The sequence below is a fragment of the Stegostoma tigrinum genome, chromosome 10, assembly GCF_030684315.1.
Source record: "Stegostoma tigrinum isolate sSteTig4 chromosome 10, sSteTig4.hap1, whole genome shotgun sequence".
In the NCBI taxonomy this organism is placed as follows: Eukaryota; Metazoa; Chordata; class Chondrichthyes; order Orectolobiformes; family Stegostomatidae; genus Stegostoma; species Stegostoma tigrinum.
This window is the reverse complement of record NC_081363.1, coordinates 45,517,893-45,541,093: the sequence shown is the minus strand read 5'-3', so window position 1 is coordinate 45,541,093 and position 23,201 is coordinate 45,517,893. Positions and strand designations below refer to the sequence as shown.

At 41.3% G+C, this 23,201-nt stretch overlaps 1 protein-coding gene across 2 annotated transcripts in view; it reads left to right on the top strand.

Annotated features, from left to right (window-relative positions):
* nid2a (nidogen 2a (osteonidogen)) overlaps window positions 1–23,201 on the top strand; it is a 102,981-nt gene that overhangs the window by 67,460 nt on the left and 12,320 nt on the right. For both annotated transcript variants that reach the window (XM_048538334.2, XM_048538333.2), the window contains exons 24-30: window positions 2,859–3,104; window positions 3,903–4,142; window positions 6,622–6,849; window positions 9,188–9,427; window positions 14,307–14,546; window positions 17,587–17,826; window positions 22,636–22,857. In XM_048538334.2, the coding sequence (XP_048394291.2) occupies window positions 2,859–3,104; window positions 3,903–4,142; window positions 6,622–6,849; window positions 9,188–9,427; window positions 14,307–14,546; window positions 17,587–17,826; window positions 22,636–22,857 (1,656 nt within the window). The remainder of the gene's footprint in view (window positions 1–2,858; window positions 3,105–3,902; window positions 4,143–6,621; window positions 6,850–9,187; window positions 9,428–14,306; window positions 14,547–17,586; window positions 17,827–22,635; window positions 22,858–23,201) is intronic.

Sequence of the window (23,201 nt, the reverse complement as noted above, 5' to 3'; positions counted from 1 at the left end):
TCTCGAATAACTGTCACCATGAATCCCCCAAGGTGTTGTACTTCTTGGTGCCAGGGTGTAGAATATTTTGCAGGATAGAGATTAGACCCTGGCGCTTAATGCACTTTGGTAGCAGTGATGTATGAGATCACAAGCATTAGAGGTGTCTGGTCAGAGTTTTCAGGATTTAGGGATGTAGTTAAAGACTATGTCCTCAAAGAAAGTAAACTCTCGTTAACTCCCAAAGCACATATTCCTTGAGGCGTAACTTTACAAAATGGTGAATGTCTCTGGACCTGAAAAGTGCCCAGTCTGCTTCAATTTTCCCTGATTTCAAAACACCTCAAAAATTTGAAGAACAGTTTAAGCAAGTTGTTTCATGTTGCTACAATGTAGTGGACACACTAGTGATATTTTCAGCTAACAGTGTGCTACTGTTAGGTTTTGTCTAGCTCACAATTAAACAGCATCTTGTAAGATTATTCATCGCATGATGCCAGATATGTAGGCTGTATGTCCTAATGATTGGCTGATAGAATTAAGCAACATGTCCCTTCAGTTGTTCATAACAGGCAGCAGACAAACCATATTGATCCATCTCACAATCGCAAATGTGTACCATTAGATGAGATTCCATGATTGGGTAGTGCTTGCTGAACAATCCTGAGTCTAATCGTAGTGACAGTAACAAATAAGATACCCAGGCATGCGTTTGCCCTTGCTACATTCATATGCAATAAGACATTGTCTGTAAACAAAAAGGAATATGTTGAAATGTTCCACGTTTTTTTCAGTTATCTGGGATCTCGGTGAGCTTTTATTTGTCAGTTGATTAGAAGGTATTGTGATGGAGAAAGCAGAATCAACCTGCCAACCAATTCGCACCCTTTTCTCTAGCAATATGGTCGTGATCATTTGAACTTGTGGCATTCTTGCATTTGTCCTGTTTAAAATAACATTTTAACTGTTACTATAACAGGAATATATGAACATAAGAAATTGTAGCAGGAGAAGGCTATATGGAACCTTGGCATTAACTCCATTTTCCTGCCCTTTGCTCTAATCCCTTGTTTCAAGGATTGATTTCAACCTTGAAAGTATCCACCAAGTGGGCATTCACAGCCCTCTGGAGAAGGGAATTCCAAAGATAAATGTCTCTGAGTGAAGAGCTTTCTCCTCATCTCACTCCTAAGTGTCCAATTCCTTTATATGTTACTATGATTCTAAGCACTGGACTCACCAAATCTCAGGAAAAAAGCCTCTAACATTTACCTGTGAAGCATTTTTTAAAAAAAAATTACATGGTTCAACAAGATCCACCTCATTATTCTAAACTCCAAAATAACTTTGCAATTTTACTCAATCTCCCTCAAAGGACAGCTCCCTAATTGCAGAAATTCAAATAGAGAACTTTTATTGCAGTACCTCCAAAGCAAGTATGTCCCTCGTGGTTAAGGAGAATAAAACTCTAAACATTATTTCAACTTGGGTCCCACCAAACTTTTATATAAGCATTTAAAAAAAGGCTAGGAATGCTGGAGATTTGAAACAAACAATATCAGGAATTGCTGGAGAAACTTAGCGGTTGAAGCAGTATGTCTGGATAAAGAATGGGTTAATGTTTCAAGCCCTGTTGCCCTTCCTGTCACTCCTTTTCCCCTCCACTGCCATTCCCTGTCATCAGTATAAATACCACCTATCACCCATCTGGCATCTCTTCTCTGTCCAACTATCCACAATTCATGTCCAACATTGAGGCTACTGACCTTGTAAGAAATTGGCCCCAAAAATCTCTTGCTCTTTCTCTCCTGCTTCTTTTTTCTCTCCCACTTTTTTTTTCTCTCCCACTTCTTTTTTCTCTCTCCTCTCTCTCTTTCTCTCTCCACAGATGCTACCAAACCAGTTTAGTTTATCTAGCAAATGCGGTTTTCTGTTTGCGTTATGTAAGCATGATTTATTTGGTTCAACCTCCCTTATCAAAGGCAGTACAGTTAACCTTTCCAAACATGTGCTATCCCTGCATGTTAATCCTCTGTGTTTTATGTTCAAGATCTTCTGAATCTCTGCAGTTTTTCTCCATTTAAAATAATCAGATGTCAATGTTCTCCTGTTGTTCTCCAATCAAATTTTCCTACACAATCGCATTCTTCCAAAGAGAATTTCTTCCTGCGATTGAACTGGAAATACTTATCCCCACAGGGCAGGTGATTGCTAGTGGTATTATTGCTAGACAGTGATTCAGTGATCCAGGCAGCCTTCTGACAATTTCAATCCCCACCATGGCAGATGGTGGAATTTGAGTTTAATAAAAATCCAGAATAAAGAGTCTAGTGATGATGATAAAACAGCTGTTGATTCTCAGAAAAAACCCGTCTCGTTCACTAATGTTCCTTAGGGAAGGAAACTGCTGTCTTTATGACTCCAAACTCATAACAATGTTAACTGTCCTCTGGGCATTTAGGGATGGACCATAAATGCTGGCCTAGCCAACAACTCCCACGCCCCATGAATTAATTTTAGAAAATGAAAAATTGTTCCAATAAGACCGTTTCTCAACAATACCGTAAAACCGCATTGATCCAATTACATTTTAAAAATCTCATTGCTGCAATGAACTTTATACTATTCATTGCAAATCTAAAATTTGCTGTGTAGAGAAAGCGCTCTGCTGGTGATAGAGGTGAAAACCATTTGAGATGATGATGAAGATTATATTCTAGGAATTAAGTTAAAATATATTCACTTAAGATATCATTTTTAACCATAAAGGGACTTGTGTTACCCAGCGTGCAGAAGAAAAGATATTACGATATCCACTTTAAGGCATTTGCACATTGTTTTGAATATGTTTCAAATCAGTTTCTGTTTGTTTTGATCAGAACCCATTGATCACCCAAGGACTGTTTGTGAACAATACCGAGAGAGACTGCAAGCAGAGCTGAACCTGCGTGGATCACAGCCTCTTGTTGGAGCCTATATCCCTGAGTGCGATGAGGAGGGGAACTTCAGGCCTCTGCAGTGCCATGGCAGTACAGGTCACTGCTGGTGTGTGGATGAAAGGGGACAGGAAATTCCTGGGACGAGGACACCACCTGGAGCTGGTCAACCACAGTGTGGGCAGCCAGGTCAGTATGTGTGTGTAATTCAGCAAAATTCAGCATTTCATCCAAGAATTAGTTCAAGAGACCTTTAATGTAATTTTCTGAAAATAGTAAGACTTGTTCTTTTTAATAAAACTTTTCATGACCACTGAACCTGCTTAAAGTGCTTAGCAGCCAATGAAGTTACGTTGAAGTGTCATCACCCATTGTTTCTGCATCCACCGCCTTCACGGACAATCGGTGATTTCAAAAAGAGAATGAATGGGCACGTGCTAGAAGTGAACCTCCAGTAAGGGGATCAAGCAGGAACTGACTAGGCTGTGCATGAATAGCTGACATGAACATTATGAGCTGAACAGACAATTCTATGCTGTAAATGACTTTACCGCTGTAAAGGACTGAAACTTTGAGCTTTGATAAGCGCCTGGGTGTATCTCAGTGAAGCTGGTTATCATAGAAACAACTAATATAGCCATCTGTCATTTCCTGTGTACATGTGGTGTCTGTCATTATTGTTTGATATTGAACTGTAACTATGATGGAACAAAGCACATCTCTCTCGGTCTCTTCCCTCTCTTGAGCGTGTGGGTTATTTTCTTTTGTTGCATGTTTATCGACTAGTACAACGTCAACCTTCTCTCCTATTACATTCTGGTAAAATAATTCTACACAACTACAATCTTACATTTCTAGTCCAGGAAAAATAATTCTGCGAGAAACTGATTGATAGTGACAAGGAAAGAATTCCATGGCCCGACTTGTGTGAATTTTACTTGATTTTAAAATAACAACTACAAAATAAAGATGTTTATCTTTGATTAGAACTCAATGGTCACCCAAAGACCGTTTGTGAACAGTACCGAGAGAGGCTGCAAGCAGAGATGAACTTGCGTGGATTACAGGTGGGAGTCCATATCCCTGAGTGCGATGAGGAGGGGAACTTCAGGCCTCTGCAGTGCCATGGCAGTACAGGCCACTGCTGGTGTGTGGATGAAAGGGGACAGGAAATTCCTGGGACGAGGACACCACCTGGAGCTGGTCAACCACAGTGTGGACAGCCAGGTCAGTCTATGTTTTTTATGAAGCAAAATGACCAGCATTTCATTCAAAAGAAAAAAAGAGGAGTTCAAAATATCTTTAATGTAATTTCTAAATATAGTAAGGTTTGTTTTTTTTAATAATGCTTTTCATGACCACTAAACATGCTTAAAGTGCTTAGCAGCCAATGATATTTTGTTTCTGCATCCACCATCTTTATGGACAATGAGTGACGACACTTTAATAATCAGTGATTTCAAAAAGAGAATGAAAGGACGCAAGGCAGAAGTGAACCTCTATGCCTAGGGGGAATAAAGCAGGAACTGATTAGGCTGAACATGACCAGTTGGTTTGAACGTGATGAGCTGAATTGACAACTCCTATGCTGTAAACAACTTTAACACTGTAAAGGACTCAAACTTTGAGCTTTAATAAGCACCTGGGTGTATCTCAGTGAAGCTGGTTATCAGAAAAACAACTAATATAACCATTTCCACTCCCCCTCCCATTCTCTTGATGACATGTCCATCATGGGCCTCCTGCACTGCCACAATGATGCCACCCGAAGGTTGCAGGAACAGCAACTCATATTCCGCCTGGGAACCCTGCAGCCATATGGTATCAATGTGGACTTCACCAGTTTCAAAATCTCCCCTTCCCCCACTGCATCCCTCAACCAGCCCAGTTCATCCCCTCCCCCCACTGCACCACACAACCAGCCCAGCTCTTCCCCCCCACCCACTGCATCCCAAAACCAGTCCAACCTGTCTCTGCCTCCCGAACCGGTTCTTCCTCTCACCCATCCCTTCCTCCCACCCCAAGCCGCACCCCCAGCTACCTACTAACCTCATCCCACCTCCTTGACCTGTCCGTCTTCCCTGGACTGACCTATCCCCTCCCTACCTCCCCACCTACACCCTCTCCACCTATCTTCTTTACTCTCCATCTTCGGTCCGCCTCCCCCTCTCTCCCTATTTATTCCAGTTCCCTCCCCCCATCCCCCTCTCTGATGAAGGGTCTAGGCCCGAAACGTCAGCTTTTGTGCTCCTGAGATGCTGCTTGGCCTGCTGTGTTCATCCAGCCTCACATTTTATTATCTTGGAATCTCCAGCATCTGCAGTTCCCATTATCTCTAATATAGCCATCTGTCATTTCCTGTGTACATGTGGTGCCTGTCATTATTATTTGATATTGAGTTCTAACTATGACAGAACAAAAAGTCTGTCTGTTTTAGTTTACATCATAATGTCTATTTTTATTTTCTGATGACAATCCCCATCTCTCTTCTGTACTCAACTACTTCTCAACTACTCCTCCTGCAGTGCCAAAATGATGCCACCCAAAGGTTGCAGGAACAGCAACTCATATTCCGCCTGGGAACCCTGCAGCCTAATGGTATCAATGTGGACGTCACCAGTTTCAAAATCTTCCCTTCCCCCACCGCATCCCTAAACCAGCCCAGTTTGTCCCCTCCCCCCACTGCACCACACAACCAGCCCAGCTCTTCCCCTCCACCCACTGCATCCCAAAACCAGTCCAACCTGTCTCTGCCTCCCTAACCTGTTCTTCCTCTCACCCATCCCTTCCTCCCACCCCAAGCCACACCCCCATCTACCTACTAACCTCATCCCACCTCCTTGACCTGTCCGTCTTCCCAGGACTGACCTATCCCCTCCCTACCTCCCCACCTATACTCTCTCCACCTATCTTCTTTTCTCTCCATCTTTGGTCTGCCTCCCCCTCTCTCCCTATTTATTCCAGAACCCTCACCCCATCCCCCTCTCTGATGAAGTGTCTAGGCCCGAAACGTCAGCTTTTGTGCTCCTGAGATGCTGCTGGGCCTGCTGTGTTCATCCAGCCTCACATTTTATTATCTTGGATTCTCCAGCATCTGCAGTTCCCATTATCTCTGATACTTCTCAGTATGCTTTGTATCCTTCAATTCTAATGACTTCTTGTTTCTTTTGCTGATACCCTTATATATTGTTCTCTCAAAATTCATTAATTATGCTCTCAGATTTTGCAGTCATACTTAAACAATAGTTCATTTTTACTCTTAGATTCTGGAATGTATGAAATGCACAATACACTGATGAAGAAACGACTAAAATTGAATGACATCCCCCAAGAAATAACAGAAGAAAACAGAAAGGAAAATCAGTGTTTAGCAAATACATTTTTGTCTGTCATTGTGTTTCTACACTTGAATGTTTGTGAGTTCTTCTCTCGCTGTCATTCTCTCTGTCTGCTTATTGATGATCTGACTGATCTTTCTTTAGTTACGTGTCTAGGAACTGGAAATCATATGACATCAATTTTCTCTCCTTTGCATTTCAGTAGAATAATTCTATACAACCACATTCCTCCAATTCCATTCGAGGAAAAATAATTCTGTGAAAAACAGACTGACAGTGACAAGGAAAGACATTCCTTGACCCAATTTGCATGTATTTTACTTTGACCTTAAAATTACTACAAAATATGGATCTTTTTGTTTGATTAGAACCAAGGACTGCTTGTGAACAGTATCGAGAGAGACTGCAAGCAGAGCTGAACCTGCGTGGATTACAGTTGGGGGTTCATATCCCAGAGTGTGATGAGGAGGGGAACTTCAAGCCTCTGCAATGCCATGGCAGTACAGGCCACTGCTGGTGTGTGGATGAAAGGGGACAGGAAATTCCTGGGACGAGGACACTACCTGGAGCTGGTCAACCACAGTGTGGACAGCCAGGTCAGTCAATATTTTTTATGAAGCAAAATGACCAGTGTTGCAATCAAACTGTGGAGTCATTACAGTAATTTTGCTGAATTAATCAAGCAAAACTCCTAAAGTTGGATTCTTGCCTTCAACATAACTTTTCACAATCAAATGCCTCCCACCTTAGATGGTAAAATGACTCTCTTACACTAGGTGGCGAGAAACCTATCTGCATACACTTGCATAATAATAAAATGTGAGGCTGGATGAACACAGCAGGCCAAGCAGCATCTCAGGAGCACAAAAGCTGACGTTTCGGGCCCAGACCCTTCATCACATTTTATTATCTTGGATTCTCCAGCATCTGCAGTTCCCATTATCACTGCATACACTTGCATCTCATTGTTATATTACTCACCAGAATTAACATCCCTTTCTCCATTAACCTCTGCCAAATTGAGCTAACTGATGCTTCAGAAACATCACTGGATATCTGACTACTTTGCTCCTCTGCTTCCAGTTCGGATGAGTGTACAGCTTTGTTCTACCTCTGCAGATATCTTTGCAAAGCTGTTTCTCTTCACCACCCCTGCTACAACTGCAGTAGGTACTTCCATGTTAACCATTACATCCATCATTGTGTACAACTCGGCAAAAGCAATGCATCAGCTTCTCAAGTGGCTCGGTAGTGCAAAAAGAAAAGGAAGCTCCAGCCCAGATGGCAAGACCGGAGCATGTGGCTGTAACAGTGAAGGAAGCCGGAAAACGGTGAAACATTAAGGTGTAAGCGTCAGTGCACAACAAGTGCTACATCAGAGTCAGGGGTGGTGCATGTTACTGCAGCTTAAGTGACAAACACAGGTGAGGGTGTGGTCCGGTCAAGAATTCCAAGCACAGTTAATTCATTTCTAGAACAGTAGGAGAGGGTTGGCCTTGGTCAGCCGGGCAACCGTTCTGAGTTCAATCTAAGGGTCTGCAGTGTTGTATTTCAGGGATTAAGCCGCGAAGTCGAGCAAAACAAGTCTAGTACTTGCTTGAGCTCATCTTGCAAAGTCAGCCTGGAGGATTATCTGCAGTCAGCAAGGTGGATCATACATATTCCAGGGGTCAGGGTCAGTCTGTGGTGTCACCAAGGCTGCAGGCAACTTGAGTCTGCAATTCCCTACCAGTGTTCACTAGCCGAGGGAGTGGTCACAGGCACTGAGGCAATTGTCAATTGTTGGGTGTGATCTGGTAGGATATGGGAGGGCACTGCTCAGCCTTAAAACGAGGTTCAAGGCAAGTTGTGGTGTCTCTGGGCTCAGTGGGGATGGTGCAAAGCCTGAAAAGATATTGGTATTTCAGTAGTCATGGGCTCTGGGAGGAAAGCAAGGACATTAATGATCAAGTAAAGGACCTAAACCAAAATGGGGAAGGATGAAGGATCATAGGGGCACAGGGATCACAACTAAATTGGAACATGAAGAATAAAGGGGTATTTTGTGGACCAAAAGCAGAGCCTGTAAGTCACTGCAGCAAGCAAACATGTACTCTGAGCCTTAGTTAAGTACAAAAATCTCATTCACGTTTTCTGTCATCCCGGGTTTAAAACTGAAGAGTTCTGCTTAATTTTTAAAATCAATTCCAACAATTCGCAATTCTCTCAGTGAAGAACTTTCTCCTGTCCTGAAGTCTTTACTAGACAAATCCTTAATTAACCAGTGGTTATGACTCTGTGTTCTAAATTTTCCAGTCAGGGGAAATAACCCCTCACCATCTACCTGTCAACCCTTGTTTCAATGAGATTGCTACTCACTCTTCTAACTAAAGAGGAATTAGGCCCATTCCACTTTACCCCCATCCTAGCACAGCTTCCTTTTTCTGGGATTCAATCTCCTAAATCTTCATTGCTTTTATTTGAAGGTAAACATGTCCTTTATTGGGTATGGTGACTAAAACTGGAGCCAGTACAAGAGGTCTGTCAAGAATCACCTGATCTCACATTTTTCTTTCCTGTTATATTTGACACAACTATGTTTTACTAAAGAAAGTTTTATATTCTAATTATTTATGCTTCCATACAATGTTGATTTGTATAACAATTCATTATAACATTGTTTTTAAAAGAACATTTGCCAGTTACACTTGGGATTCTCTCTGCAATAAACATTGTAATTGATTGAAAACTTGATTTCTGCTGAGTACAGGTGTATTCCTGTTATGTTAGAAGTGGAAAACATTTGTAATACTGAATTATAATTATGACCGAGCTATGTTAAAACATACTGCCCTATAGAGTGGCGACACACAGCCTGTAGAAGAAAAGATGATAAAAGAACCAATTTGAGACATTTACTCTTGTGTTTCATAAAGGTTTTTTCTGTTTGAACAGCTCATATTGAAGGCCCAAAGTCTGTTTGTGAACAGCATCGAGAGAGAATGCAAGCAGAGCTGAACCTGCATGGATCACAGGTTGGAGTCCATATCCCTGAGTGTGATGAGGAGGGGAACTTCAGGCCTCTGCAATGCCATGGCAGTACAGGTCACTGCTGGTGTGTGGATGAAAGGGGACAGGAAATTCCTGGGACTCGGACTCCTCCTGGATTTGGTCGACCACAGTGTGGACAGCCAGGTCAGTCCGTGTTGTAATTCAGCAAAATTATTAATACTGGAGCAGAAGACTAGTTCAAGGAAACTTATTTTTTTAATTTTGTATGAGTCAAACTTGAAGCTTGGAAAAACATGCAGAGGAAATTCAGAGATAATAAAATGTGAGGCTGGATGAACACAGCAGGCCAAGCAGCATCTCAGGAGCACAAAAGCTGACGTTTCGGGCTGGTTCTTGAGAGACTACATGGGGATGCGGGAGGAGTTGGCAAAGGAAGGCTGAGGAAGGACTATGTGGTGGAACAATTTGAGGAACAGTGGAGGACTTTTAAAGTGATTCTTCAGAGTGCTCAGCAAAGGTAGATACCAGTGAAAAGGAAAAAGTGTAGGAAAAGGGATAATTAGCCATGGACAACTGAGAAAACAAAGAAGGGTATCATATTAAAAGCTAATGCAAAAATTAGAAGGAAATGAGAGGACTGGAAGATCTTCAAAGCTCCCAGAAAGCCACAAGGAAAGCTATTAAGAAAGGTGAGATTGATCGAGAATAAACTAGTTCAGAATATAAAAACAGATCACAAAAGTTTCTATAAATATATAAAACGAAACAGTAGCGAAGGTAAATGTTCATCTTCAAGAGGATGAGAAGGGGGCCTTAGTAATGGGAAATGAGGAAATGGCCATACAGGTATTTTGTGTCTGTCGGTACAGTGGAAGACACAAATAACATGCTAATAATTGATGACAACCAGCCTATGGCAGATCATTATCAACTAAAGAGGAAGTACTGGGCAAGCTAATAAGGCTAAAGGCAGGCAAGTCTCCTGGCCATAATGGAATGTATCCCAGGGTACAAAAAGAGATAGCAGGGGAAATAACAAATGTGCTTGGTAATTTACCAAATTTCAGTGGGTGGAGACTCTATGATAGCTCTGATAGATTGGAAAATGGCTGAGGGGCTGTTTTTGTTAGAGAGAAGAAGGTTGAGAGGTGACTTAATTGAAACATATAAAATAATCAGAGGGTTAGATAGGGTGGATAGGGAGAGCCTTTTTCCTAGGATGGTCATGGCGAGCACGAGGGGCCATAGATTTAAATTGAGGGGCGAAAGATATAGGACAGATGTCAGAGGTAGTTTCTTTACTCAGAGAGTAGTAAGGGAATGGAACGCTTTGCCTGCAACGGTAGTAGATTCGCCAACTTTAGGTACATTTAAGTCGCCATTGGACAAGCATATGGACGTACATGGAATAGTGTAGGTTAGATGGGATTCAGATTGGTATGACAGGTCGGCACAACATCGAGGGCCAAAGGGCCTGTACTGTGCTGTTATGTTCTATGTTCTATGTACATAACGCCACTCCTTTTTAAGAAAAGGAGGTAGACAAAAGGCAGATAATTATAGACCTGTTAACTTAACCTCTACCAGTGGAGAAAATGCTTGAATCTAGCATCAAGCAAGAAATAATGAGATATCTGGATAGAAACTAACCCATGTTATATCTGACTGATGGGTCAATGAAAGGCAGGTCAAATCCTGAAATTCTGTCCCTATTGGCATTGTGAATCAACCCACAATGGTAGCTTGCAGCAGTTCAAGAAAGCAGCTCACCACCGCCTTCTGAAGTGCAACTAGTGATGACAATAAATGCTGGCCAGACAGTGAAGTCCACATCCCATGAATGAATACAAAAAATGTAGCTCACATACATTCAGCCTGTGTCGTTGAAACAGACTGGAGATTGTTGAGGCCCAACACTGATTACTGTGGCAGACGTTAACAAACTGAAAATGACCCATTTATCCCAAGCCTTTGCTCCTTTTTTGCTAACCAATGCTTTAGGAGCTAATATGTTACCTCTCATACCATGTTCTCTTGTGAAATAAGTTCAGTGGCACCTCATCAAATGGATTTCAAAAATGCAAGTACACCTACAACTGTAAGTTCCTTTTTATCTAGCTTATGTATTACGCCCCCATAAAACCCTAATACATTAGATAATAACAATAACTCTGCAAACAAACCATGTGGACACTGGTTGATCATTTCATCATGTGTAATCTAAATACCCTTTTTTAATGGATTCTCACAAACTCCCTGTGACAGAAGTTAAGCTAACTGACCTTTAGTTTCCAACTGTAGGACCAACACTTCCTCCCAAAGTTCTCACATCATAGGTTCCAGCCTCCAACCACTTTGATTCACTCCACGTGAGATCAAGATTTAGCTGAAGACACAGGACAATGTGAGGGCTATGGGCCCTGACAATATTCCACCAATAGTACTGAAGACTTGTGCTCCAGAACTTGCCATGTCCCTAGCCAAGCTGTTCCAGTGTAGTTTTAACACTGGCATCTACCCAATGATACAGAAAATTACCCAGATATGTTCTGGCCACAATAAGCAGGCCCAGTGTAAACCAGCCAATTACTGCCTTTTCTACTCTAAATACTTAGCAAAGCAATGGAAACTGCCATTGTCAAAGCAATTGTTGCACAGGAATAACAAGCTCGCTGATGCTCAGTTTCACAGACTTATTTTTTAAAAAAATGAACAAAAGAGCTGAACTCCAGAGGTGAGCTGAGAGTTACTGCCCTTGACAACAAGGCTGCATTTGATCAAATATAGCATCAAACAGCCCTGGCAACATGGGAGTCAATGGGAATCGGGAGAACCTCTCTTGTAGAGAATACACCCTGTTGCCTCTCCGTGTCAGTGTTGAAAGTAATCGATACAGATGGGAGGTGATGGCCTCGTGCTGTTATCACTAGACTGTTAATCCAGAGATCCAGATAATGTTCTGGAGACCTGGGTTCGAGTCCTGCCATGGCAGGTGGTGGAATTTGAATTCAATAAATGTCTGGAATCAAGAATCTAATGTTGACCGCGAATCGATTGCCGATTGTCGGGAAAAACCAATCTGACTGGAGTTATACCTGAAGTGGTTGGACTTCAATTACCACAGCTCCAAGACACCTCTGGAAGAGGTTCATGGTGTAATGCCCTTGAACCAACCATCTTCAGCTTACTTCATCAATAGTCTTCTCTCCATAAGCTTAGAAGTGGGGATGTTCGCCGATGATTTCGCAATGTTCAGCACCTTTCGTGACTTCTCAGCTACTGATGCACTGTACATCCATCTTTATCAAGACTTGGTCAACATTCACACCACATAACTGCCAGGCAATGATCACCTCCAGCAAGAGAGAATCTAACCAGTATTCTTTGATATTTAATAGCATTACCATTAAGGAAACCACTCCTTTACTCCCCAATCATTACTGACCAAAAACTGAACTGAACTGGACTGGACATATAAATACAGTAGCTATAAAGCAGGTCAGAGGCCAGGAAATTTGCACGGAGTTACTCCCCTTCTAGCTCTCCATCAGTAATGTGTTGGAATACTTTCCACTTGCCTACATGAGTGCAACTACAATAATACTCAAGAAGCTTGACTCCATCCAGAACAAAACAGTCACTTTTTTGGCACCCCATCCACCAGCTTCAATATTATTTTTCTTTATTCATTCATGGGATGTGGGCATCGCTGGCTAGGTAGCATTTATTGCCCATCCCTAACTGCCCAGAGGGCAGGTCAGAGACAACCACATTGCTGTGGGTCTGGAGTCACATGTAGGCCAGACCAGGTAAGGATGGCAGTTTCCTTCTCAAAAGGACTTTCGTGAACCAGATAGGTTTTCCCAACAATCGGCAATGAATTTGCAGTCATCATTAGATTCTCAGTTCCAGATGTTTATTGAATTGAAATTCCACCATCTGCCATAGCAGGACACGAACCCGGGTCCCCAGAACATTATCTGGATGAACAGCCTAGCGATAATAGCACGAGGCCACTGCCCCGTTCTGTATTGATTCCTTTTGACATTGACACGGAGAGGCAACAGGGTGTAGCCTCTACAATAACTCATCATGGCTCCGAGTAAACTTGTGAAGGACAAGGGCAGCAAATGAAGGGGAATGCCACCACCTACAAGGCCCCCTTCAACTGCTGTTCCCCTGTATCTGCTGCCGTATCCTTCTAGACAGCAGTAGTCATGAGTTTGGAAGGTGCCTTCTATGGAGCCTTAATGAATTTCTGTGATGATTCTTGTAGATAGCAGCAGTATGTACTACTGAGCATTGATGTTGGAGGGAGTGAATATTCGTCAGTGTGGTGCAAATCAGTCAGGCTGCTTTGACCTGAAGGTATGAAGCTTCTTGTGATGGAGCCAAGTGGGGAGTATTCCATCACATTGCTGACTTGTGCCTTGTTGATGTGGAGTCAGGAGATGAGGTACTCACTGAAGGGTTCCTAGCCTCTAATCTGCCTTTGTGGCCACAGTGTTTTCATAGCTACTCTCATTCAGATTCTGATCAATGGTAACTTCCAGAATATTGATAATGGAGGATTCAGCAATGGTAATACTATTGAATGCTCAGAGATGACAGTCAGATTCTGTCTTTTTGGAGATGACCATCGCCTGGCACTTTAGGTTAGTATGTTATTTGCAGCAGTTCAACCCAAGCCTAAATATTGTCCTGGTCTTGCTGTCTTTAAATATGGACTGCTTCAGCGTGTGCAGATAAATAAAATGAAGTCAATCTAATGTGAAATATTTACAAAAGAAATTTAATTTTAAACACCTTTCAATTCTGGCAATGGATTTGGAATGCAATGTTTTTGGTTGTGACACAGACCTTCTTTAATTAAACCTGAGTCTGATAGAGAACCTCATGTCAGTCACATTGTAAACTAAAAACGGATTTCACATCTGAAATGCATTCCTTCTGTAAGATCAGGTATTGGAAATAGGCAGTGTATAGGAAATCAGTTTTACAAAATGGAAATTGAGGGATTTTTACTTTTACAAAACTAAAGTTTTTTTTTCTATCTCCCTAGAACGCACTGAACACCCAAAGAATGCTTGTGAGCAGCATCGAGACAGATTGCAAGCAGAGCTGAGTCTGCGTGGTTCTCTTGTTGGAGCCTATATCCCTCAGTGCGATGAGGAGGGAAACTTCAGGCCTCTGCAGTGCCATGGCAGTACAGGCCACTGCTGGTGTGTGGATGAAAGGGGACAGGAAATTCCTGGGACAAGGGCACCACCTGGAGCTGGTCAACCACAGTGTGGACAGCCAGGTCAGTCAGTGACCTGATCTGTTAGGAGTGTGAAGTTTTAAAAGATAATTATGTTTTGAACTAATTCTTGAATTCAAGTTGAAGTAATGCAGTGTAGACAATCATAAGACCTGCTTTGACCTCTACCTGACAACAAACCAATGTGACTTATTTACCATGGAGAAGGAGGGCTTGGGTCAGGGCTTATTGACCTATACACTGAAACAAAAGCAAGAGCAGCTGTTTGTCTAGGACAGATTCTCCATTTCTAGGTTTTTTTTGGGTCAGAAAGAGAGAGGGAGAGGTTTCATAGAAGCAAAAGATTAAATCTAGTATGGTCAGGGAAGAAAGCTACATGTTTTTAGTGAACTACCAGGCAGAGCTGAGGAGAAAGGACTGCAGGAGTTCAAATTTCCAGTGTTCAGTTGATTGCTGGCAGTGAGTTCAGGAATTCTTCACAAACTGAGGGAGATATATTTAAACAGGGTGCTATCTTCCACTCCCATTGCAGTCTCCCTCTCTCTCTCTTAACAACTTGAGCTAACAGCATCCCTGTTTCACTTCATTGTGGCTTCCCCAACACATCCTAGCCCTATGCCTATCCTTTAGCCCACTTATAGGCACCAACCCCATCTTCCCCTAGCCTCTTTTTGGTATATGTCCATGCCCTCTAGCTCCTAGACCTCTGCAGTCCACCTCTTCTCAGATCCTCAAACTTGGCATCCTCTGCTTCCTGGCAACTCCTTCACAGCTGGCACTTACTTTCCTAGCTGTTTACAACTCTTCCAATCACAGACTAGATCCTGTCCCATGTCTGTAGCTGATAGGTTTACTTGTGAACCCATGAGCAACAAGAATTACAGAGACCCAGTGTGTGATTGGAGGAGCACCTTCTTGCCATTTCTTTCCATTCTGTTTACTGCTTGTCCCCATGAGTAAATTTGGCTAGGCAATTTGGGATTTTGTTCCAGACTAATCTATCATCCCTGTATATTTTGAGTATTTTTTAAAAATCTATTTGAAGCTGCATTTTTTTAATTTGATGACTGAACTCCTGTGGAAAATGTGCTATTATGTGCATAACCAGAGAAAAGTACAAGGGAAACTATTGGGGCCTGGATCTGATGGGGTGCATCCTGGGATACTGAAGGAAGTAACTCCTGAGATAGTAGAAGCACTGCTAGTAATCATTGCAGAAAGAGGCCATTCAGTCCATTGAGTCCCTTCAGAACATCCTACCCAGACCCAGTCCCGCACATCATCCCTGTAGCACTGCATTCACTATGGCCAACCTATCTAACCTACATATTCTCCCCGTATCTGCCTGGATTTTCTCCGGGTGCTCTGGTTTCCTCCCACAGTCCAAAGACGTGCAAGTTAGATGGATTGGCCATGCTAAATTACCCTGTAATATTCAGGGATGTGTAGATAAGATGGGTTATGAGGGATGGGTCTGGGTGGGATGCTGTGAGAGTTGATGTGGACTTGTTGGACCGAAGGGCCTGTTTCCACACTGCAGGATTCTATGATTCCTAGACATTATGTTGGAATTTCACATGGTCAATCCACCTAACCTGCGCATCTTTTGACTGTGGAAGGAGCGTCCATTGGAAAGCCACACAGACATGGGAAGAACTTGCAAACTCCATGCAGTCCCTCAAGGCTGGAAGCGAACCCAGGTCCCTGGCACTGAAAGGCAGCGGTGATAACCACTGAGCCACCATGCTCGTCAAGATCTTTCAAGAATCCTTTGTTAATATGGCAGATAGATGTAATATATTTGGATTTCTAAAAGGCATGTGATAAGATACAACATGTAAAGCTACTTAGGGGCCCATGGTGTTGGGGGTAGCATTTTTGCATGGATAGAATATTGGAAGGCTAACAGAAGATCGAGAATTAGAATCAAGGGACATTTTCAGGATGGTAACCTGTAACTAAAGGAATACCATAGCTATCAAAGTTAGGACTACAGTTATTTACAGTATATATTAATGACTTGGATGAGGAAATTTAATACTCTATCCCAAAGTTTGTGAACGACACCAAAACTAGGTGGGGAGGAAAATGGTGAGGATGACAGAGCCTGCCTGGAGATATAGACAGGTTAAGTGAGTTCGCAAACCTTGGCAGATGGAATATAATGTGGAAAAATGAGGTTATTGTACTCTGGCAGGTAGAATAGAGGAGCTGAATATTATTTAAATGACAAAAGCTGCAGTGCTGTGTAATCCTGGGGGCCCTCATGTATGAATCAGAAAATGTGAGCATCATAGCTGAGCAGGTAATAGGCAATGCAACTAGAATATTGGATTTTATTTCAAAGGGAATGGGGTGTAATAAAACCAGGCAATAAAAACAGAATGAGCTGCAGAAACTTGGCAGGTCTAGCAACATCAGTGGAGAGTGAATCGCAGTTAAATTTTTGAGTTGGATATTGGTCTTCAGAACTTTTAGGGGTTGGAAATTTGTGTATTTTTTGTTGTAAGACGGGAGGATGAGCAAGTTGAACAGATTCTAAGGGTGCTCATACCCAAGGATAAAGCAATTGCCCATTTCTGAAGAAAGGTCCCGACCTGAAACATCAACTTCCCTGTGCCTCTGACCCTGCCTACCCCGTTGTGTTCCTCCAGCTCCACACTGTGTTATATCTGGTAAAGATGGTGGATGGACAAGAGGGAGATATTAAAAATGTAAAAAAAAAGTGAAGTGTGAAAAGGAGCTGTGTGTTTGGGTTCGGAGACAGATTAGGTGGAATGTGGTTTGGTTCTAAGAAAAATAGAGACGGAACATGCTCTGAAGTTTTGGAATTTGGTATTGAGGCAGTATGATGCCTAAATAGAGAATGAGATATTTTCCATTAGCTTGTGTCACTTTTATGCTTTTATCAATGAAGTAGGGATACCTCCTTAAAACTACAGAAGGTACTAGTTAAACCACACCTAAGATATCGTGAACAGCTTGGTCCCCTTATCCAAGAAAATAACTAGATTGTGCAGTCAGATTTTTACTTCCATTTTATTATAGTTAAGCTTAAACCATTCTCTTTTTTATTGTATAGCAAATAATGAACGTCCAAAGATGGCTTGTGAGCAACTTCATGAGAGAATGCAAGCAGAGCTGAGTCTGCGTGGTTCTCTTGTTGGAGCCTATATTCCTCAGTGCGATCAGGAGGGGAACTTCAGGCCTCTGCAGTGCCATGGTAGTACAGGCCACTGCTGGTGTGTGGATGAAAGGGGACAGGAAATTCCTGGAACAAGGACACCACCTGGAGCTGGTCAACCACAGTGTGAACAGCCAGGTCAGTCAGTGTTTGAGTTCAGAAAAATGATCACATTGTAGCAAAAATAGAAAAAAAAGAATCTTGGCTTTTTCCATGAACTGAGAACATTAAAGTCTTTTAAATACAATGAATGTTGGAAGTGTAATCACTATTATAATATGGCAAGACCACACAAAAAAAGCAATATGATAGTGCCTCAACAACCTGTTCTTAGGTGATTACTGCTGATAAATACAGCTTAACTTTCTTTGCTGTTCTTCAAAATTGTTCTATAGGATCTTTTACATGTACCCAAGAGGTAAAATAGAATCTTAGTGACCTGAAAAACAATACCATTGATTGTTAAATAATCTTTTAGTGCTGTACTGAAGTGTTTAACTTGCATTAGTTCCTAAATTTTTGGAGAAGTGGAGGGGTGGTCTGAACCCACAACCTTTTAATCTCAGAGGCATTGAATTATAGCTCACAGCTAACAGTAATGCAACTGCTAGTGTTGCTGGTAAATTTCAGGAAAGCTAAATGCATTAAGGATTCATTATCTCCATAGCAGTGAATTGCCTGTTATTGTCAATTTGGGCAACTTTGAGCATGGAAGTGGATTGTACATCAGAGGCCAAATTTTAGCTGCTCAGCTACATTGGATGGGAGGCAAGTGGAGTGTGTCCATTGTCAACAGCCCAGTGGGAGCAGTCAGACATCTGAAACATCTTTATTGTTGGTCTTACTAACATTCTGTTGGCAAGATGTGCCACTGGTCAATTCGAGGTGATGAGAGAGATAGTTACATTGACGGAGGGCTTCGCATTGCTGGGGAAGGGAAAAATGTGGGTGATTTTATTAGGAATGTGTTGACATGCATTCATGCTTCCCCAGATCCACCAAATGATTCTAAAACCTACAAGTCATTGGCATTTAAGTGTTGGCTCGATAACCTTTTAAAGCTATTTGGAAACTGATCAAATAAATTGGTCAAAACAGTGCATTTTCCCCGAAGGGTACAAATGTTGCCAGATACAAATACAATTTTGTAGTGCATATACATTTAATGTATTAAATCATTCATTTTAAAATATTTTTAATACATAAATATATTTACATCAAACCCTTAAACATAATTTTTCCGTTATATAACTTTGGACCACCCCATGTTCTTTGATTCTTATTTTAAATCTACTAACAGAGCACTACTTGGATCTTCTATCATTCTTTGACAATAAAAATTAATAACATAGCATAATCGTAAGTGAATAAGAGGTACAAGTAACAAGAATTGTTACTTTGGTGAGTGTAGTCATTTTATGCTCTCAAGCTTTATTGTGTGCCACATGGTGCATACTCTGAAGTATTGGAATTGAAAGATACCAAACGTAATACTAACTGTTTGAATATTGCCCTTTATAGTTTTATCTGCAATATTTTTGAAGTCTGGCTTTCTCATTTGATTAACACCAACTCAGTAGGGAAAACTTGCTTGTGCAGAGCAGTGAGACCAAATACAAGCAGAACACAACCTGCACAGAGCTCCTAACAAAACACATTTCCCTCAGTGATACAACAAACAATTTCAGGCCTCTGCTGTGTCCTATCAATGATGATTATCTAATAATCAGTTGCTTCTCAGAAATTGATTGATTACCTTGTGGATTTGTTAATTTAAAACTGGAAAACACAATACACTGCATATGTTATGAGGTAGACACTATAGCAATCCAATTGATTCTATGTTGCATTGCTTATTAACTGGCGGGCAACATTCACAACATTGAATATACACAGTACATGGAGTCCTTTTAAAGGTGAACTGCCTTATAAAGTATGCACCCCTCCTTTCCAAAACAGTTGAAGAATTTACAGGAACATATGGAGCATACAGCATACTATAATGTGTAGGTAATTTGCTGATACATCCAGATCTCATAATTATAAAAAACCTTTGATTACCACAGTCATCAGTGACAGTTTATGTTTTTGGGTTTTTGTTTTTGTTGCCACCTTTTTCTTTCATGGGCTGCAGTTGCTTACCCTGAAGCACTACATCCATGTTTTACATGAGCTTAGCCAATGACTGATCCCATTCCTCAAAGTGTTTTAAGTAATTAAAATTTTCTTGGTATTTACTGTTCTTTTTTCCCTTGAGTTTCTAGCTTTTTTTGAAGCTTCTGGTTTTATAGACATTTTAAAAAGTATGAATGTACTCCTTGTGTGTGTGGTCCGTTTAGGTTAGTGCATAGTTCTTTGTTGCTGCATTAGCTTTTGCTCTAGTTTGCACAGGCTTTGTCATTGGCCTATTCGTTTGATGCCTTGCAAAATTGATTAAAATCTGGGCCTTAGCCTGGTGTGTTCAGAAGGCATACCTTTGACATCTCTTTGTATATTTGGGTGTTCCGATGATTGATTGTGTCAACAGTTGAGTTTGTACTGAAGACTGATAAACATTGTCAACCTGAGGTTCACATCATACCTACATCCATCCTTCAGTAGCTTCTCATTGGTGTAAGTTTTTGCCTCATCTAAAAAAAATCCTTCTAGAAAGCTTCCATGGGAGTGGATGTGATTGCTGACTCAACAATTCTTTTCGCTAGCTTCCTATCTGAAAAATCAAAGTGAGCCCTTGGATTCTGATAGCGTCTGTCTCAATAATACAAAATCTAGTCCAGGAACAAACTTAATCTGACTCCGAGTTGGTCTTCTAATTCAATATGTTTGAGGATATCTTAGCTCTCAATGTGATCCTGACAGCTCTGTCTGTGTAGTCTCATAGAACATAGAACAGTACAGCACAGAACAGGCCCTTCAGCCCACGATGTTGTGCCGACCATTGATCCTCATGTATGTACCCTCAAATTTCTGTGACCATATGCATGTCCAGCAGTCTCTTAAATGACCCCAATGACCTTGCTTCCACAACTGCTGCCGGCAACGCATTCCATTCTTAGTAGTTCATAGCTTTGCCTCAGCCACATCCAACTTAAGAGCCATACCTCTGGACAGAGGAAATTTGCTTTGTCTCAATTTAAATTCGGACATTCTGAAAAGTTGATTTTGATTTTTCTCTTGCTTGCTATCGATTCAGTATGCACCCTGATTGCTTGCCTCTATCAAACGAGTTAAACTGACCCCTCCACAGGGAGGTGTGTGCTTATCAACAACTTGTTTTCAACATTGTTCAAACATGATGGCTCTCAACTGCATGATCATTTCCATTGCTGTCCCACCATGTCATATTAATGGAATTGGTCTAATCATGAATTGGCATGAGGGATTAACTAATGCGGTGGGTTGATTTATTTAAAACAGTAAGACACATTACATATGATAGAGCAGACACTGTGTGCAGTGTCAACTACGCGGTTGTGCCACGTCTGACTCCAGCCAGTGAATTTTCCCCTGATTCACATTCACTCAGTTTTTGATAGGGCACCTTGCCACCTTGTTATCAGGGGAAATCACACTCCACTTACTTCTGGAATTCAATTCTTTTATCCATGTTGAACCAAGGCTGTAATGAGGTCAGGAGCTGAGTGACCCTGGTGGAACCCAAACTGGATATCAATGAGGAGGTTATTGCTGAGCACGAGCTGCTTGATAGCACTGGTGACACCTTCAATCAGTTTACTGATGTTCGAGAGTTGACTAAGAATGGTAATTGGCTGGGTTAGATGTTTTTCTGGTGTTTATATGCAGGATGTACCTGGGCAACTTTCCACATTGTTGGGTAGATGTTAGCATTGTAGCTACACAGGAACAGCTTCACTAGAGGTGCAGTACTATTTTCCATACTATTACCAAAATGTTGTCAGGGCCCATAGGCTTTGTGGTATCGAGTGCCTCCAGCTATTTATTGGTATTACATAAAGTTAACTGAACTGGCTTAAGACTGGCATTATATGATACTGGGGACCTCCAGAGGGGGCCAAGACCAAGAGGTCCTTTAAACCTGCCCTTTTTATCATTCTATTCTATTGCAGAGTAGCCATAGCTTTCTAAAGTGATCAATAATTTCATCGCACATTTTGAATATCGTTCTTCATAGTTAAAATTAATTTTTCTTGTTTAGTGTTTAACATTTGAAATTCTGCATGTCTTGGCACAACTACCATTTTCATTTTTTAAAAAATTACAGTTGATCCTCTGCTACCTCCTTTGTAATTTCCTTCTGTATTTTGTGATATATATCATTTGGGCTTGATCTGATTTTCTATTTTTAGACAACTTTAACTTTTCTTAAATGCAGCTTCTTTTTGAATTTTTTAAAAATCTGGTGATGATTATTCCACATCCTCCCTCTTAGGAACTCCAAAAGAGCCTCTTTCACATATGTCTGGAAGACTGAGGAGAAATACTTAGCTAGCTACTCTATCATTTGTTCAGCTTCAGTACAAAAAGACCTTTATCACCAACTAGTCTTTTTAACTATCCCTTTGTGTGTGTTTACAAAGTCCTTGGTGTTGCTTTCTTTAACTTTATAGAAGGAATGTAGAAACTAATGTTTATGTTCTCAGTTTGGTTATATATTCTCTAACTGCTGTGAATGTGTTTTTTAAATTTTTTTTTTGCTCAAATCTGTTTATCCCTGGAACCCAGCTATTGATGCGCATCCTTTACACCTTTTCTGAATTTAATTAAATCTATCTGAAATATAATAACTACTATTTGGTCTGTTGTTAAATCTGTGTTATTTTAAAGCTATTATTTTGGGCTAGATCGCTTTTTGCACTCTATTCATAAAATTGGATCATGATCAGAAGGGATTCAAACAATACTCAAACAATTTCATTTTAAGAAGGAAATTCTACACTTTAACTGCACTGTATTGATCCATTTCAGAACCCACACAGCGACAACCAACAGTGTGTGAACGGTGGAGACTGAGTCTTCTGGAACATTATGGTGGCAGACCAGCTAATGATCAATATATTCCTGAATGTAATGAGTTTGGGGATTTTAGCCCCCTGCAATGCCATGGGAACAGTGGCTACTGTTGGTGTGTGGATAAAGAGGGTCGAGAAATTCAAGGAACTAGAACTGAACCCGGCAGTCCACCAGCATGTGAGAACTTCCGTCTTGACTTTGTTTGTAAAGTGAAATTTAAAGATCTTTTTAAGATAGAGGAAAGGAATAATGAAAATGTGTTGGTAAAAATAATTCACATCTAATTTCTAAAATGAGAAGTTCAAATCATTAGGGGCACTCTGAAAGAAACAGCTACCATTGCATTTGTAACAGTGTGGAACTGGAGGAACACAGCACGCCATGCAGCATTAGAGGAGCAGGAGAACTGATGTTTTGGGTCAGGACTCTTCTTCAGAAATGGGGAGGAGGAAGCGAGCTCAAATAAATAGAAAGAGGAGGGGTGGGATGGTGATAGGTGAGTACAGGTAGGGAATGCTGGG